General features: G+C 36.9%; 1 protein-coding gene across 1 annotated transcript; it reads left to right on the forward strand.

Annotated features, from left to right (window-relative positions):
• Positions 1-7,028: 7,028 nt before the first annotated feature.
• Smp_064250 (hypothetical protein) lies at positions 7,029-11,365 on the forward strand (the record flags this gene model as incomplete). The annotated part of the gene is made up of 4 exons (XM_018794360.1): positions 7,029-8,274; positions 8,955-9,364; positions 9,456-10,051; positions 11,246-11,365. Exons 1-4 carry the CDS (start codon positions 7,193-7,195, stop codon positions 11,363-11,365), a joined length of 2,208 nt encoding a protein of 735 aa, XP_018648781.1. The 5' UTR covers positions 7,029-7,192.
• Positions 11,366-17,821: the final 6,456 nt, after the last annotated feature.

Below are 17,821 nucleotides of genomic sequence, written 5' to 3' on the forward strand. Positions count from 1 at the left end.
GACCTCATTCTCACGTCCCAGTCAACAGCACGTGTCATCTGCCCCGTCTACGGACGAGACTTCCGTCTCACGTCCAGACCTACAGACCACACCGCCCTTGACTGCGGATGAGATTGCAGGCTCACGAGGTTCGAACGAGACTACCGTCTCACGTTCTGGTCGCCGAGTACGCTTACCCGTACGCTTTCTCGACTAACCTCATAACCAACTACGGATACAGTATAGGAATCTGCCCCTATACTACAAGAAAGCTACACTTTTCTCTTTTTCTATCATTTTTTTTGTTTACCCCGAGCCTACGCCTCCGACCATCGCTGTTACGGTATCGTCGACTTCAGTCAACTTTCGCGAAAGCTGGCCTGATCACCCACGCTCTGGTCAACGCACTCAGTCGACCTCTCTGGCTCCAAATACGTATGGTATACATTTGGTCCCGAACATGTTTATCCTGGTCGCATCTGGTTCCTTGGCTCAATCTGGTTTCGTCCTACGTCTGCAGCGTTTCTGGTCCGGACCTCTACGAACGCAACCTTCAGATTCTGGATACAAACCACTCTGGTGTAGCATGCTAATCCAAGCAATCAATACGGCACGTTCCTTCTGGTACCGTTCTACGTCAAAGACTTTTGGTGGCAACTCGAGGATCAACGATCACTCCCTGTTCTGCCAACGTTTTCGTCCTACAATTGCACGTTTCGCGATCAGTCCCACGAATGAAACCGCTACGTATCGAAAGTGTAAATCCTTTCTAGCGGGGGGCTCCTGTAGTGACCGGCCAGTCTCGATAAGAACACGATTGGAATAATAGAAACAATTATTATTATTGTAACCAATTGTACCAGAGATTGTTTTACTGTATTTGTTTAACTGTATCCGTTTCACTTCTTGTTCCATATACCGCCTGGTTTGGTTCGAGCTTGCTCATGCACTGCTTATTCGCTTGTACTCTTTGGCACGTCTCGGTATTATTTCGATACCACGAGATCGCCAATAATTATACTTGATCTGGACTAGTAAAGCCTTCTGATTTACGGGCTATCAAGGGAACCAAGTCATATTTGTACGCGTAATCGAATAGTAGTGGTGATCATAGTCCGCCCACGACTCGACATCCACTACAGTACCAAGGTCATCGTTTATGATACGATAAATCAATATTAGATCACCCCGTGTTCTACGGTAAGATGACGGAAATAAGTTAAGGTGTCTCAGTCTGTCTTTATAAGATAGACCAGATAGACCTTCTACCAATTTAGTCCCTCGGCGTTGGACTCGTTCCAGCATATCCGCCTCACATTTGAAACAAGGACTAGCTGCTTCAATCCCATATTTCAAATGTGGTCGCACGAAAGTCGGGTGCAATAATCTAAACATCTCCTCGTCCAAATACTGGAAAGATCTACGAATAGACCATAATACCCTATAGCATCTTGCAGTAGCAGCCTTACAATGACTGGTTGCATCACCACACTCTTGTTAGGATTCACTTCTAGTGACCACCCGTCCATCCATGCCACTAATGAGTTGAGATAATCCTGTAAAACTATTCCATCCGACATGCTGTATATGGGTCTCCAAATCTTAATGTCATCGGCGAAGAGGATGGGTGACTTAGCTACAGTTGATAATTCATTTACATAAAGTAAAAAGAGAAGAGAACCGAGGTTTGTGCCTTGGAGAACTCTACTTTTTACAGGTTCCCACGATGAGAGAGCTCCATTTACTCTTATCCTTTGTCTCCTGTCACGTAGAAAGTCACTTATTCAGTCTATGACCGTATAATGAATTCCAAAACTTTCCAGTTTTCATTTAAGACCAGAATGGGAGACTTTATGAAAGGCTTTACTTAGATCCATCAAAATCACATCTGCAGGAATATTTTGATCTTTTGCCTCAGCCCAATCTTCTCTTGCAATGAGAAGATTTGTCAAACATGATAGGCCTTTTCGAAAGCCATGTTGTTCCCTAGATAAAGGATTATGTCTTTCCACATAGTTTATAACAGCCATCCGAATAATTTTTTCCATTAGTTTTACAACTGCACTAGTAAAGCTAACGGGTCTATAGTTACTAACCAAATCTCTACTCCCAGCCTTATGCACCGGACTGATTATCGCGTCTTTCCAGTCTCTGGGTAATCTGGACTGCCTCAGGGACATATCAAACAGTATCGCTAAAGGTTCAGCAGTTACATCTGATAGGGCTTTCATAATCCTAGGATGAATATCATCAGTACCACTGGACTTTCAGGTTTGAGATGCCGAAGTACTCTTAGGACACTATCTTTCTTAATAACTACAGGGTCCATCAACAAGCCGCCACAATCACACTGAATAGTTGGTCCTTCCTCATTACTGATAGAAAAAATTTTACTGAAATATTCCGATAAAGCTTTAGCTTTTTCGATATCAATTCTTGCCAATATTAACGGATATTCTTGTACCAAATTTTATGGGATTCCATCACTCAGTTCAGTTAAACCTGTTCCCACTCGACCGCGATCAACTGATGTTTTCATCCAACCTGACCTACGATATGGCACACACGTCTTTGTACGTTGTGAATCACTTTGACAACCTCTCGAAATAGCATGCGAAGGATCCTTCAAAGTTCTCCAGTGTGAACTTAAGTACTATATAGTCGACAAGAACGGAATTAACGATAGCATCAGCATCAACTGAGTCAAAGCAGCGAATTTAGAAGGAAATCCTATTCACGTCGATTTTCCTTCGGTACCATCGAAAGACACAAGTTCTACATTTACGACACCCCATCCGATAGCCAACAACCACGATGACACTTTGGCGGTATCTGACAATAGGCTCAAAACAACACGTTCTGGAAAAACAGTAAGGTTTCCAGAACACCCAAGCGAGTACTGCACATAAGACGCTACATAAAATTTAGTTTCGTCTCGATTTTTCTTTGCACCACGTCGAAAGACAAATTATTTTCATATGCCTATACATATGTCAAAAAAAGAAATTTTTTGTTCGCTAATATGTTCGCTTATATGTGCATATCTATGTTTTCCTTTTAAAAAAACCGCAAAAAGCCATTCTGTAAAATTCGCTTTTACGCCATTTCATGTTTACGAAATGCATGTATATTAGTTTATTTTCCTTTTCTCTCCTGTTTCATGTCTTCACATACACTTATACATACTTTCTTTAAACTTTCCAGGCTGGCTGGAAAAGACGGGAAGAACGTCGACGTTTATAATGAATCGAAGTTTCCATTGTACATTGTTTCTTCGTTACTATATTTTACCATATACCCCCTTATACTAAGGAAAGACGACCAGATGCTGCCAAAGATAGCAAGCTATCGGATGAGTGTTTGCTAATAAAGACGCTAGACTGCTCATACCAGTTGAACGTCATTGATTTGGTACAGTGTTAAGGTTAGACAAGTCGTATTCCGACTGGCGGATAACTCTCGCGATAAACGCCGGACATAGATCATAACGAAGTGGCAACGGACTTCTTTTTTAAACTCATAACAGAAACGCTGTGCTCAACTTCTCCTGCGATCACTAGCCACTTTAGATCAGTCACTACTCGATATATCGACAGCTTATCAAATACATCTTCGAACCTCTCTATTTCTGACTTCTGATTTCACTGGGTAAGTACGTTTCGATTATAGGTGTTACCGGTCAAGGTGTTGTCAAACTCCAAATACTTGTGGCATCTTCGAGTTCAAATGGATGCGTAGCACGGTGTGCTCTCTTGTGATCTGGTGCTGATGCGTGATCGAGCACCCCCACCTAGGTGGGTTCAGTAAAACTAATGAGGCCATCATCAAATGCCGAGACTTTCAGAAATATTTATTTGGGTGGTTTATTTACCGCTATAAAGCCAAGTGATCTATGTTAATCCTTATGATACGTTGTGCCGCAAAGATCTAGTCTTGCCGTGGGTATATAGAATAAAAGTTTTGATACTGCATGTTGTGGCAGACCATTTTAAAATTTTGCATTTGATAAGCGAAACTAAACTAGAAACAGACGATGTATCTATGGTTTTCAAATATCTAACAATCCCCTTCCGGACAGATATATTTAAACCAAACCTACTGTTCACTAAACGATAAGCAAGTTGTAACAACTTGGGTTGAATTTCTAGGAGTTGACCAAAACGATCTAAGAAAACATTAAAACATCAAAGCCCAATTATTCATTCACTCCTTCATCTTGTATAGGGATTATATTTCCTATTATTTTACAGTGAACGTTCAAAAGCTATGTGTTTGTGAAAAGTAACCTCGTGCTCTACTATTCTCTGTCCCATGATCTAAATAAAGGCCTTTGTGCCGCTAGTCTAGTTCTTCTACCGAAAGAACGAGGGATATCCAATGGCACGAAGAAGCAAAACATCACCTCACAACCCACAGTAAGATGGAGGAAACAACTTGAGACGCCTACTTTCATGAGAAAGTTCAGTAAAACATCGTGTCGATTGAGTCCTCCTCCCCTGCACTATTAATTAAATAGTCGGTAGTCAGTAACATGTCTGTGCAATGATTGTGCTGAGGCTCTATGATATTTCACCGGTTCTAAACTAAAACCATCCGAAATTTTATCAAAGTATTTACAGTGGTCATGTAGACCATCTCGCCATTTGACTCGTAATAACTTATCCTTTCTCACTCTTATTTCTGATAATCATTTTTTTCAACACAGCCAAAACATTAGAATGTTCCTGTAGTCTTGTGTTATTGGTCAAAATATGTACGAGTGTGCACATTTAGATAGCATCCGTAGGCAAACGAAGGGGGGGAATTTTTTCATTCCTCGTAGAACAGCCACGCTCAGCAGCAAAGAAGGAAGAATCAATTAATAACGCTTGAGTTAAACGTCTTAAAACTAAATAATATTATTGTCATCCTTATTTTACTATCAATCGTAAAACTGCATCGGCTTCGTAGGTAAACGCATATAACCATCTCAACGATCCATGATGTTATGCTCATTCACCTTAAGGACAGACATGCGTTCATTGTTACCTTAGCAATTGACTGTACCATTTTATGTTTTCGTGCTAAAGCAGTAATTTAAGTGCTAGAAACAAATTATTTTGGTTAGGTATATCTATAGTTACGTTTCTAAACTGTAGTCCCGCTGAGACTTTGCACGACAGTATGTGGATTATTTATGGAGTTCGTCTTTAGGCAGATCAGACCTTGTAGTCACGGTGTTGACCTGAAAATGATGACGACTATCATGAATACCCAAATAAACTCATATTGTTCTTTTAAAAGCATCTGCCAGATATATGACGTGGTCGCCAGATGAGATGTTTCACCTGAAAATCGTTCCTATGTTCATGCATTTTCATTAGCCTTTAACTGTTATTAAACAAAAGATTAAGCGGCTGTAGTTAAAATCGTGGTGATCATTTTAATATATATATTACACCATCAATGTCCACCAGCAGTTCTAAAACTGAAGCTCCAGTGTTGAAATCATGAATGCCTTTTTACACTCAGATTTTCTTTTGAAAGGCCCAAAACAGACAATACTAAAGTCTACGCTATTATAGTTCTGAATGCTTTGAAAAATTGTGCGTCAACACCTAAAATGATAGTTAGCCATGAGGAGGACAACCAAATTCGGGACGAATAAAATATACACATTTTGACGTAGAAGCGAGTCTGTCAGATACAGTACAACAGTAGCAAAAGAGGCTAAAGTAAAATGAGGAGTTACGACCACAGATAAATCATCAACCCTTCAGCCTAAGAATTTTCAGGCCCATCATTACGACAAACATATTTTGGTCACAAGATGAACTAACTATTTTGGCAACCCATTATGCTCCAACAATTAGTCGGAAAATAAACGAAATGAAAATTTTTTTAGCAGCCTCATTTTATCAATTAACTCCTTTTTGGAAAACGTTTATGAATGAAACGCAACATTTTCCTGAGTAGCCACTGTAATTAATTAATGATTTCACAGTAACTTCACTTGCTTTTCGTGAGACTTGTTACATAGTCATACATATCTTGGTGGTAGAACCGTTTGTCTCCAGACGGTGAATTTACAGAAATATGGAAAAAGTCTTCTGCTGCGTTTTTGACATATATGTATTTGTTTTAGTTTAGTCTAGGTCACGCGCCAATTGTGTGGCGGTCATATCTGTTGCAAAAGTACTGTTCATGGTTTATGTCAACTTCGTTACATAACAGTACCGATTACCTGTTGAAAGTAAATCTCGCGCAGATATATATTCACGTCTTGCATCTCGGGTCTCCGTGAGTTTAATTTTTTATTGACTGATATAATCATGTTACTCTTTCCAAGCTTAACAAAGCTGCTAATATTTTGTTTGGTGCGAAAGCGAGACATTTTTTCAAAAAAATACGTTTTCATCACATAAATAGTAATTTATGTGTGCGTCTGCTTAAGAGATATGAATAACGTGGTGTTGTCATACTTTCGGTACTGTTACTTAAACCTTTCTTTTTATTCTCATTTTTCTTCATTACGAGATTCCTCTTTTCATTTCTTAAGGGTAAGTTCGCTTAGCGCTTTGAATACTGCTGACCAGGGCGTTCCTAACGATGGTGGTTCAGCTGTCAGTTGGAATTCTGCATTCATGTGCAAGAATCATTTGTATCCCAACCATTTGAACCATTTGCTAACTTTTTCACTGGCATTAGTAGTTACGTTACAATGTGTCCGTCAAATGATAAGAATACACTTAATTAGTTATTATGTTTTGAGGTACCAAACAAACGCAAGCCAACTCCTAGTAAAGTAATTCAACAAGTTTTCAAATTTATTATTTGCACATTCAAAACCTAGATTGTTTCTAAACTTTCCAGTCGTCAGGCTGGTATTTATTACTAGAAGTTATGGAAAAAACATGATAATGCTGCTACTCTTGCCCTGACCCTAACCCTCCAGTGCGGAGATTTTTGCTAGATTTTACTTTATATTTTACGTGTTACTGGCCTGCAATACGAATATTTCTTAGAATTATTTCCCTCTTTTACAGATTCTGCTGGACGAGTGAATTACCGTCACTTTCTACTCTCCCATTCTATGTGTCCCTGAATAGTGTTGTCAGTAAAAAAACAGCATAAATCATCCCATTAACTATAACAATTTCTTACTAAACGGAGCAGAAATTCAAAAATGGATTTCAGTGAACTTAATAAATAAGTATGCTCACTCCTCCAAAGAATGAATGAGTCGTCAAATCGTAACTCCCTAGTCGGTAGAAATACTGGATTGAATTCCAACGCGATGCGCGACAGTTTGCGTGTACTTAGCTCTCCGTGTGCTGTAACCACAGCTACTAATGTTCTTGAAAATCGATCAAATTATCCACCGAATACTTCAAATCACGGATTTTTATACTCCGAAAATGGTTTCAATAAGCCCATCTCCACTTTTTCCAATTGCTCGGTTGATTCCTGTTTTCCTGATCTCACTGTCTCAATGGAGCAGAATTTGGTTACGGATTATTCTCAGTGTCATTCATGTGGTAGCTCTCCGCCACCTCCAGCATTATCTCCTGTTAGTTCCTCTCCTACTCATGGGAGTAACAACCAAAATAACCAACCATCCTCCCCTTCTCCTCCAATTATAGTTGCCGAAATTCGAGGTCCTTCATCCATTTCATCTCATTCAGCTTCTGAGAAAAGCTCTCATCCCAGGGGTGCATTTAAAATGAATCAACATGCTTCTCAAATTCTGAGTAAACCACCGAATTCTAGTTGCCCACGGATAGCAAGCGATATGTTTATGTCTAGTTCGAGTAGTTCATCTTCGTCTACATCTTCCTCCTCAATTTTGAATGAGGCGAACCATGCTGCCAATGGTTTACCGATTCTGGAAAAAATTTCTATTGTTCTTGGTTCACCTAAACGACCAGTTGGCGAAAATTCAATAATTCGCGCAAACAACACTGATTCACCTTTAAAAAATGAAGATGCAAGACTTCCAAAGTTGGTTCTGGAGAATCATATCCATCCATCAAATAGTAAAGAAAACTCCCTAACAAAGCTTGATGAACCCCTCCAAGCTAACTCATCTGCTACAAATGAAGATGCTAAGTCAAATGTAATAAATGAGAAGTCTAAAGTAGCAACAAAACGAAAGGCATCAGCCCGGTCAAGACGTCGACCTAAATCACGCAAAATTCGAGGAGATTCTGATTCCGACTTCGAGCCATTTTCCCAGTCTCAAGCAGGTGGATCTCGTGGTAGAGCCGATGCTAGAGCTCTTATTCGTCGAGTTCAACAAAAAGTCATCAATAAAAAGTGAGCTTTTTTTACTCGTTTCAAACATATATGTGCATGGCTTTTTACATAAACATTCAATTCTATAATAATATATAGTATAATATATTTACACAGCGCTAGTGATGGCTTCTATTCTGTCAAGTTTAGCGTATTAGTTTGCCTTATTATTTTTGCTTACTGTTTTTTCATGTTCAATACTTTGTAGCCCACCATAGGGAAAATGTAAAATAATTTAAACACTAATCTTAGAACTTAAAGGTGAAGAATAAATGGACTTCATAAGATAACACAAACAATTTCAGACAGTACGTAATTAGAAATTTTCTTACTTCCATTACATCTACTTTATAAGGCTGATCTATGATAGTGGAATGACTTCAGCATGTATTTAAGTTCTTCTAGGTTTTGTCGAACCATTTAATTGGAAACCTGATGTGTCAACTGAAATAAAGCTGAAATATACACACTATAAATTCATCCATTGGATAACAAGAATTGATAAATACATTACAAATGTGATAGAATAGACTTGTCTGCATTATAACTATACTTTCATTCGTATGTTGCATCTCCTTAGTTTGAAGTTCATAGACATTTAATGTAATTAATGCCTTTATTTGTAAAGCAAGATCATCCAACAGTCAGAAACACTTCGTTTTGTAATATCTTAAGTTGAGTTCATTCTCAATCTTTTTTAGATCTATTTCTGGTGTTACATCTGACACTCCTGGTGGGACCAATGCAGATATTGCAATGCGCAGGAAGTATTTAGAATCACCCTTTTTATGTCTTTGTCAAGCTGGAGGAACAGTTTCTAGTCTTATGAAAACTTCAGACAACTTCACTAAATACAATTGTATTCCTTCTGGATCTAAAGTAGCCTGTAATAATTCAACAACTAATAATGAATTGATTGATATGAATTCGTCTTTATCTGCCCATATAATTAACCCAGCTTTACGTGATTTGTCTGTTCAACAAGTTAATGGGTACATCTCTCATTGTACCATGCCTGTTAGTTGTCCATTCAAAGCTAATGTAACTGGAAGTGCATCAATTAAAGTTGATAAACATGACGTCGGCATTGAATCTCGTAGTATCCTTGCAGGTAAGCATAAGTTTCATTTAGATAGTTTTCATAACAGTGTACGTAACTTGTGTACGTTACAACTTATGTCTGTATAAATTTTTCATCTTAGGTATTACATATAGACCTTCAGGACCTCTCCGGGTACGTGACTATCAGTTTCCAACCTCAGTAAATCCCAATAGTCTTTGGATATGTGCCTTCTGTGGTGAAGATAACAATTATACCGAAATTGGTTGTTTATATGGTCCCTATTGGCTTACAGAAGCAGATATGAAGCAATTACCTTCAGAGCTCATCTATGGTTCCACCAATGAATATCAATCTCCTGATACTGTGACTCAGTCTAATACACCTGTGACTCCTGTATCCAGACGTGCAAGAAGTATAGAAAAGGCTATTCGTTCTGGTGTAATTACTTCGACTACTACACGATCTGCAGCAGCCCAAGGACGTCCTACAGCTGCCAATACTGGTGTTCTTCGCCTAGTTATCAAAGCTTCAAATAGTATGATAAATAGTGATCACTCTTTGACAAAAAATTCACCCGATCTATCTAAGGTAAGAAACTCTTGCAGGCCTAGAGTAGGATCAAACGGTGAAGTCTGGTTTCATTTTGAATGTGTACTTTGGGCTCCTGGTACTTACGTGAATGGGAATGGTGCTGTTGGAGGTCTTGGTGATGCATTACAATTAGCCCTTAATGCAGTAAGTTTTATTTTTGCAACACTCAGTGCAATCTGTTTGGTCATATATGCCTAGAGTACTTCTTTGTAGCAGAATAAACATGTTTTTAATCGATACATAGAATTATCAAAATTTATAAACTGTCCTTTTTACTTCTGATAAGTCTTTTGATTGAACACTACTTTGTTATACCTGGTCGTCGCTAATTGTTATGTCGTAATCACTCATTACTTATACTTGTAAAAGCGAGGAAGCACCGCTATTCCTACGATGCGAAAACGACAACACAAAGACTGGTACAAATAAAGATTTATTAGCCCCAAACACAAAGACGACTCTAGTCGAAAATACACTCATTTATATATTGATTGTATACCCATTTTGACTAATAATTAGGATGAAATCACATATATGAAAAATATTTAGAGTTATAACAAACCACATAGTACATGTCATGCTGAGCATAGTCCATGTTAATTGAATACAAGAATATTGTATGTTATACAGAATAAAATATCATACGGGAAAACAAAACAAATACTACACAGAGTAATCATCACGTTGACTTAAAACGGAAGTAATGTTGAACAAAAATCATAATGAGTAAAGGAGTGTAATTTTGACTTTTCATCCCGTTATATCAAAATCCAATTGAAATTCCATCGTATTTTATTCAGTAGAACCGCTCTATATTTCTAACAAGAATAGTAGTGACATATCTACACCAATGTCACAAATTATTGTGATTAACCGCCTGTAGCTCTTCTGGAGTTACTGCCTGTTCCAAGCCCACACATAGGAGGAAGGTTAGGCATGGGGTCGGCAACCCCATCCCATAGAAAAAAATCTTGCCAAAAAACGCCGACCAGACTAAACAAATTAAACCATTTAAACACAGCCCTCCGCGTTGAAGGAAGAATTATGACGCCTCGGGGTGAAATCCGAGATTCCTCGGAAGTCACGAGGCCGATGCCCCCTTCTAACAACGGTTGCCTGTATACATCGGTTCAAGCTGCCATAACTCATTAGCACAGCGACATGAAATCCTTGGTGTAATTCCCAAAGTAGTAGAAGTAGTAACAGTATTAGCGGTAATTGAAAAGTTTAGGCATCGAAGATTCAGCTCCAGAACAAACTAACTCCGTTTAATTCTATCCTATAAAGTCAAGCTCTTTAATGCTGTTTAATTAATTTCATTTATTTTCAATTATTTAGCATTGTTCACATTGCCAAAAACCTGGAGCAATTCTAAGTTGTTGTAATCGAGGATGTAATTTGAGTTATCATTATCAATGCGCAATTAAAGCTGGTAAGAGAGTCAAGTTAGATGTTTAAACAAAATTCTAAGCAATGATAATTTCCGATAATTTTTTAAACCCTATAGTGCAGTATGCTAGGTTTTCCCATTTCTTTCAACCGGTATTTTAGAATAATAGATTTGTTGTAATTTCATTGGAAATACTTTGTCTTTGATGAAAGTATCACTTTTACTTTTCTTCTTCCCTAATCATATTTGTTTATTCATTGGTTCCACTCTATTGGCTACCAAATTAATTCCTTGTCTGGAAATATTGAAATGTCCGATCAGTAATATATTCGGTATTTCAAATAAATGAATGAATTAATAATTCTATGAAAAGAAATTCTACACCGAATTATTTCCTTACTAACACTCTTTTCTTAATGTCAAGGCTATTTGGTTGAAATGGTAGCGAATCTTCACAGGCTGAAGCGGTTGAAACATATATTTATGTATCCTCAACCAGCACTAACCTGGACGGACAATGTTTGCTGTAGGTACGATTAGGTTGAAAACAAACTAGGAGCAGCCAATCCAAGTCTTAATGTCTGTCAATGGAGTCATTGACTGTTGATAAGTGTAAGATGCATGGTTGAAATTCACATGATTATCGTAATCAGTGATTGGAGATATTTGGATGACATAGCATTGATATATTCTCTCCTTGTTTTCCCTTAGACCTTCACTTTCGAAATTGTCGTTTTCTTCCTATCCTATAAATTCTTCCTTATCGAATCATGTTGTCTGTGGTTGGTATTTTCTACTGCACCTGATACTTTTACCATTTTTTATACTCTGGCATTTGGCTTGGTACTGTGCTGGTATTGTTTGGCAACCGATGCTCATATGTCCCAGGTTTTACATTCTTTGTGGCTGATTGACTGACTGACTAATCCATTTCATTGACCTATATTAGGTAACTGATCAGCAGACATATCTAAGAGTTTATAAATCCTCTAGTTCTAGCAGCGATATTTTCAGAGATTTCATCCCAACCTCCTTCGATTTACAAATCAATAATCTCTTTTCTAACTTGGTTTACTTTAAGATTATCAGGTTAAATCTCTATAAGGAGATAATTTATAAAGTTCGCTTTTTTTAAAAATTTCATTTCGTCACTTTTTTTCATTCAACTCTAATAGATATTACAGTATTTATTCAGACTATCAATAGGCAGGAAAATGTATTTTATTTGTATCGATCTAATTCACCATATCTCACACCCATATATTTATTGATCATCATTATCTTTTGTTGTGGAATGGTAGTAACTTACTTATTCCGAGAAGTTCGATATGTATTATATTCAAGAATATTGTTGGTACAAAAAACACGACTGTAAAATAATACAATTCCACAACAACAAAACCTATATTCACTAGCCTTTTTTATCGTTTATATCCGTATGACATTTGTTATCTTAGTCACCCATACAATCAATCGTATAATCTCAGTAATTGAAATATTCACATGAATTAGTTATCTTCTGGAAATTTCTTCTTTACATCTCCGTTGATCAGGTGCAATCTTGACAATAAAGTTAGCGTTATAACACTCTTGTATGAAGCATAATTTTGATATTGGATGTTTCAAGATAATCAATCGGAGGCCCTATCGAAATATAATTAGTGTTGTTTAACAATCTAGTTGAAACGTGTACAGTGCATCGATAATTGGAAAGAATCTAGGCATCACTAAATACTGTAACATTGTTTAGCTCATAAAGAATAATGGTTTTTTGATTAGATCAGTGATCTTATTGTCCAATCGTAATAAGATACTTTCCCTCGATGTTGCAAATTCAATCTAATAGAGGACCGATAAAATAAAGCTTTTTTCCATTAACATACCAGATTGATTTCAATGTATCTTTAAATTAAAAAAAAAGTGGGTCCACAAAATGTGGAATATTGAGTTTCCACTTAATATCAGAAAGCATGTGTTTTATTCATTATTGAACTGTAGGTTCATTATAATCCCTTGGATAGAAAATCTACCCTGTATTCTCTTTCTTCAGTCAATCTCCTCTCTTAATAATTTTCTGTGTTTGTCCAAAAAATGATTGACCTAAAACCTTCTATTTACTTTTAGAATGTCATTTGGATCGAGATCAATACATTTTGCTGTGCAAAAAACACCATATCTATTCATAGTCAGTTAATCAATTGACAAAACATCAGATACCATATATACTTATTATAATGATTATGAAGTATTTGTTTTTATTACTGTCCTACGTTACTATCCTAACATATTTAGTTTTTTTAAAAAAAGAACCATTATTTTGTAAAGATATCCTGTATATGTATGTAAGTAAATAAGTATGTTTGCACAGTTTTTTTCTTTCTTCTTCAATCATTAGATCTAAAACATAGAAATAAGTAAACACTTTCTTTCCTATTGCTTCACTTCCTGTGAATAAACCACATTGTAGGAAGAAAGAACTAGTGATTGTACAGTTTTTTCTCCTTTCCTTCATTTTCATCATACACGCTCTGTTGTTTGTTTTTAACTCGTACATGTACGTATTTATGCTCTTTACATTAATTTTTTTTCTTTTCCCTACTTTGACTCAAACTAAATCAGATAATAATGATAATGATCAAAAATTACAATCAAATCTATTTATCTAATTTTATTCATGTATTTTATCAATGGATTTGTTTCTCTATGCATATGTATCTATTTATGTATATGAATTTGTTGAAAGATTATGCCTTTTATATTTATTCTTTTGAAAAAATGTGTATTTATGTCTATGGGAAGAAACGACAAATTGGTGGAAGATGGTGAGGTTTGAAAACAATTGGTGAAGATGTTCACACCTAGTAGCTTTTATGTACATGTGTGTGTGTGTGTGTGTGAATATGCCAAGTGTTACTATCCCTCTGGATTTATTTTTCCTTCATTTTGATCTATAAATAAAACATCAAAATAAATTAGACATTAATTATAATGTGTACGTGTTCTCAAATACTGAGAGAAACAATTCTACTTAGAGTTGTATATTCTGATGATTTCCAGTTGGTTTTTCTAAATTACTACTATTCTTCTATATCTTATCTGCTGGTTTTCTTTTCAAAGTAACATCCACTTGTATATGAAAGGTGTTTATTAGTTTTTTTTCGCTCTAGTTTATTGTTTTTATCATAATTGTGCTTCTCTTATTGTGTGTTCTTAATAAGATTACTTCTAACCGTATATGTATGTATAGGAGGTCATGATACTAATATATATATATATATATATATATATATATATATATATATATATATATATATATATATATATACTGTAGCAGTCTATCCGCCTATGGACTTGTAATCATGACCTTATTTTATAAAATGAAAATTTTACGTTTAGATATATTTGTGCACTAAGCGAATTATTCCTAACTTCTACTTTAATGCGGTGAACGACACTGCTTCTATCATCTTGTTCTCTGGCGGCTAACAAGAGTAAGAATTCCAAGTTTTTGTAGAAGCTTTTTTGATAGAGACCCCAGGAAAATTAATTTACACCCTAGTTAATTCAATATGTATTGATCAAATCCTATGATTATTAATTACGAAGTTTATTAAGCTCAGTAATCGTCACTGCATAAAATTACAATGGAAGTGTCTTGAAATCGACTAATTAGTGTCATACTTGATAAATCAATTCAAATAATAAAAATTGTCGAGAATCAATCGTGTCTCAATAGTTACTAGCAGCGATTGGGGTCGGTTACACTTATTTGGTCACACCCCCTCCGAGACAAACTCCCAGAGTATATCTGACTGTAAGCTCTATCATTTTTGGTGTGTCCTTTCTATTCGTTTAATAATCTTTATTTTGTTTAGAAAATAATTTATGTGGTTGTATTAAATGTATAGGATTGTTCAAACAAATAAGATTTAGTCTTTATAAAATGAATGGATCAATACCATCAGATTCAAATCTCTCAAAGAATCTAAGAAGTGAAATTAACGTCAACACTGATTAACTCTGTATATAGTCATGATTTGCTGTGAGACTAAATGAATAAGTTGTTCTCATGTTATCAGTCGTAATCTCAATGAAATGAATTCTCTAACTGGAACTACATTTAAAACAAATGATCGAGCTGATCAATACAATGATAACCGAAAAATATAAATGAACAGTGCGAATGTTAATTACTCCTTATATGTCATATCTCAAACGTGTTATGAGTAGACACCTTGCTTGTGGTATGCATACAGGTGAAAATAACTTAGAATATAGTAAGAATTGGTTGGGTGAGTTTTACTAATTGGTCTAACGATAGAAAAGGACCTATCCAAACAATTAACTAAACTGTAGTACATAAATCCGTAGGTCTCACTCGTCAGCTGCATGAAATGTTGGTATCATCAGTTCCAGTATTGTCCTAGAACACTTGTTTTGCGAACAAGTGAGACAGGGATGAAATAACCAGTTGCATCCTATAAATAGGATCAATAAGTAAGAAGCATATCGAAGATAAATAATGGTGTCCCTTAATTCTCAGATACTTAGTTTTGAACCGCCTAATCAGGTGAGGACAATGGGATTAAATCATTTCTGAATTTGTCTTTTTGCTTAGAAAGTAACTTTTATACACTATATACATTATGAGCATCTCGGAGTACAGAGAAGTTCAGTGATGAGAAGCTTAAGACACCATAAATTAACCTTCAGAGGTTTCCGACATCTGCATCAATCAAGATTATGAATTGGCAAGGTAATGCATAAGAGGCCTCCAAACCGCACAATATAAGTTCTCTTCATTGCAAATACTAAAATAAGTGGTGCAGCTGACTGGAACTCATGTTTCCCTGTAGAAAAGGTGGATAGTGCATCAAATTAATAAGAGTATCTTAATGAATATGCAAATTTTATTAACGTATAGTTAGATTTGTAGGGCCAATGAAATGTCACTGAGCCCTAGCCAAACCATCCGGCAGTTGGGTCACCGAATATCCAACAGATCATCGATACCTGTCATGGTCAAGGACACCCAACACGTATCAGTTAATCGTATGCTATGGACTGGACCATGAGGAGGTGGTCTCAATAACTTCTCTGTATTCATTCTTGGTAATATATTTCCGTAATAACGTCCTTTGATAAGTTAAAGGGGTAATCCACGTTAGATGCTGACCGCCGGGTGTGACTTCGAAGTCAGGTGGTTTGTAACACCATTCCCGTCTGACTCGGGTAGGCCCCCAATCATTCAACATAGATCGTATACGTTCAGCCAGTCAGCAACAATGTAGCACTTAGTACGTACGTACATCAGTTCAAGTTGCCATACCACAATAGCACAGATATACAATTGTCGATTCAAATCCCATAGTAGTAAAGGTAGAAAAAGTATAAGCAGTAGTCAAAAAGATTAGGGTCTGAAGATGTTACTGAAGGAGTATAATCCAGTGAAATTTGGAAAGAGAAAAAGGAAAAGGACACAAATAATTCAGAAGATTAGAATTTGGGAGAACACAAAGAGTGGATACACCTTCGCCATTGCAAACGATTTTGAGCCATATCATTCAAGGTCTCTAACCATCGGTTGATATGATCTCGCGGATCCCAACCAGGTAGTCTACACCTACCAACATGGCTCAGTCCACTTGTCAGTAACTTCATGGATTTGTGCCACATTTTGGTCTGGCCGCCCCTAGCTCTCTTCCAACCTACTCCTACACCATGAAACATTTCATGTCGGGGCAGTCGGTGGTTGGGCATACGTAACACGTGTCCCAGCCATCTCAACTGATGAAGTTTCACTACTTCATCAGTCCATTTGCCATCCTTACCTAGTACCCGTATCCTAACAACTACATTACTTACCCGTTGGTCCCAGGATATACGAGCAATGCTTCGAAGACACCTATGGTCGAATACTAGTAGCCTACGAATATCCTCTACCTTTATCGGCCATGTTTCACTGCCATAAAGTAGGACGGAACGAACTGCTGCACAGTAAACCCGTCCTTTTGTTGCTAGTCGGATATCCCGCCTACGCCATAAATGACGCATGTTGGAGAAAGCTAGACGAGCCTTCTGTACCCGTGCTGAGATTTCGTCACACACCAGACCACAAGGGCTGATGAGACTCCCTAGATAAGTGAAGCGGTCGACACTCTCAATTACTTCACCTCCCATAATTAGTTTGGGTGTCAATGCAGTTTAATCCTGAAGCAACATTATGTATTCCAAAGGGGGGGGGAGAATCGCATCCTGAACATGCTTGCATTCTTGCTCACGATTGTCAGAAGACTCTGTATTTTGTCAGTGTCTTCACCGAATAGAACTATGTCATCGGTATATTCTAGGTCTACAAGTGAATCTCCCGGTAAAAGCTGAAGTCCTGGAAGTTTAGATGAGGAAAGTGTTATCTCTAAAAGCATGTCAACGGCAATGTTAAACAAGAATGGGGAGAGTGGACAGCCCTAACAAACACCAATCGAGGTAATCAATTCTGATGACAGTTCTCCATAAGCTCTCAC

This window comes from Schistosoma mansoni, chromosome 1 (assembly GCF_000237925.1).
Source record: "Schistosoma mansoni strain Puerto Rico chromosome 1, complete genome".
Taxonomy (NCBI): domain Eukaryota; kingdom Metazoa; phylum Platyhelminthes; class Trematoda; order Strigeidida; family Schistosomatidae; genus Schistosoma; species Schistosoma mansoni.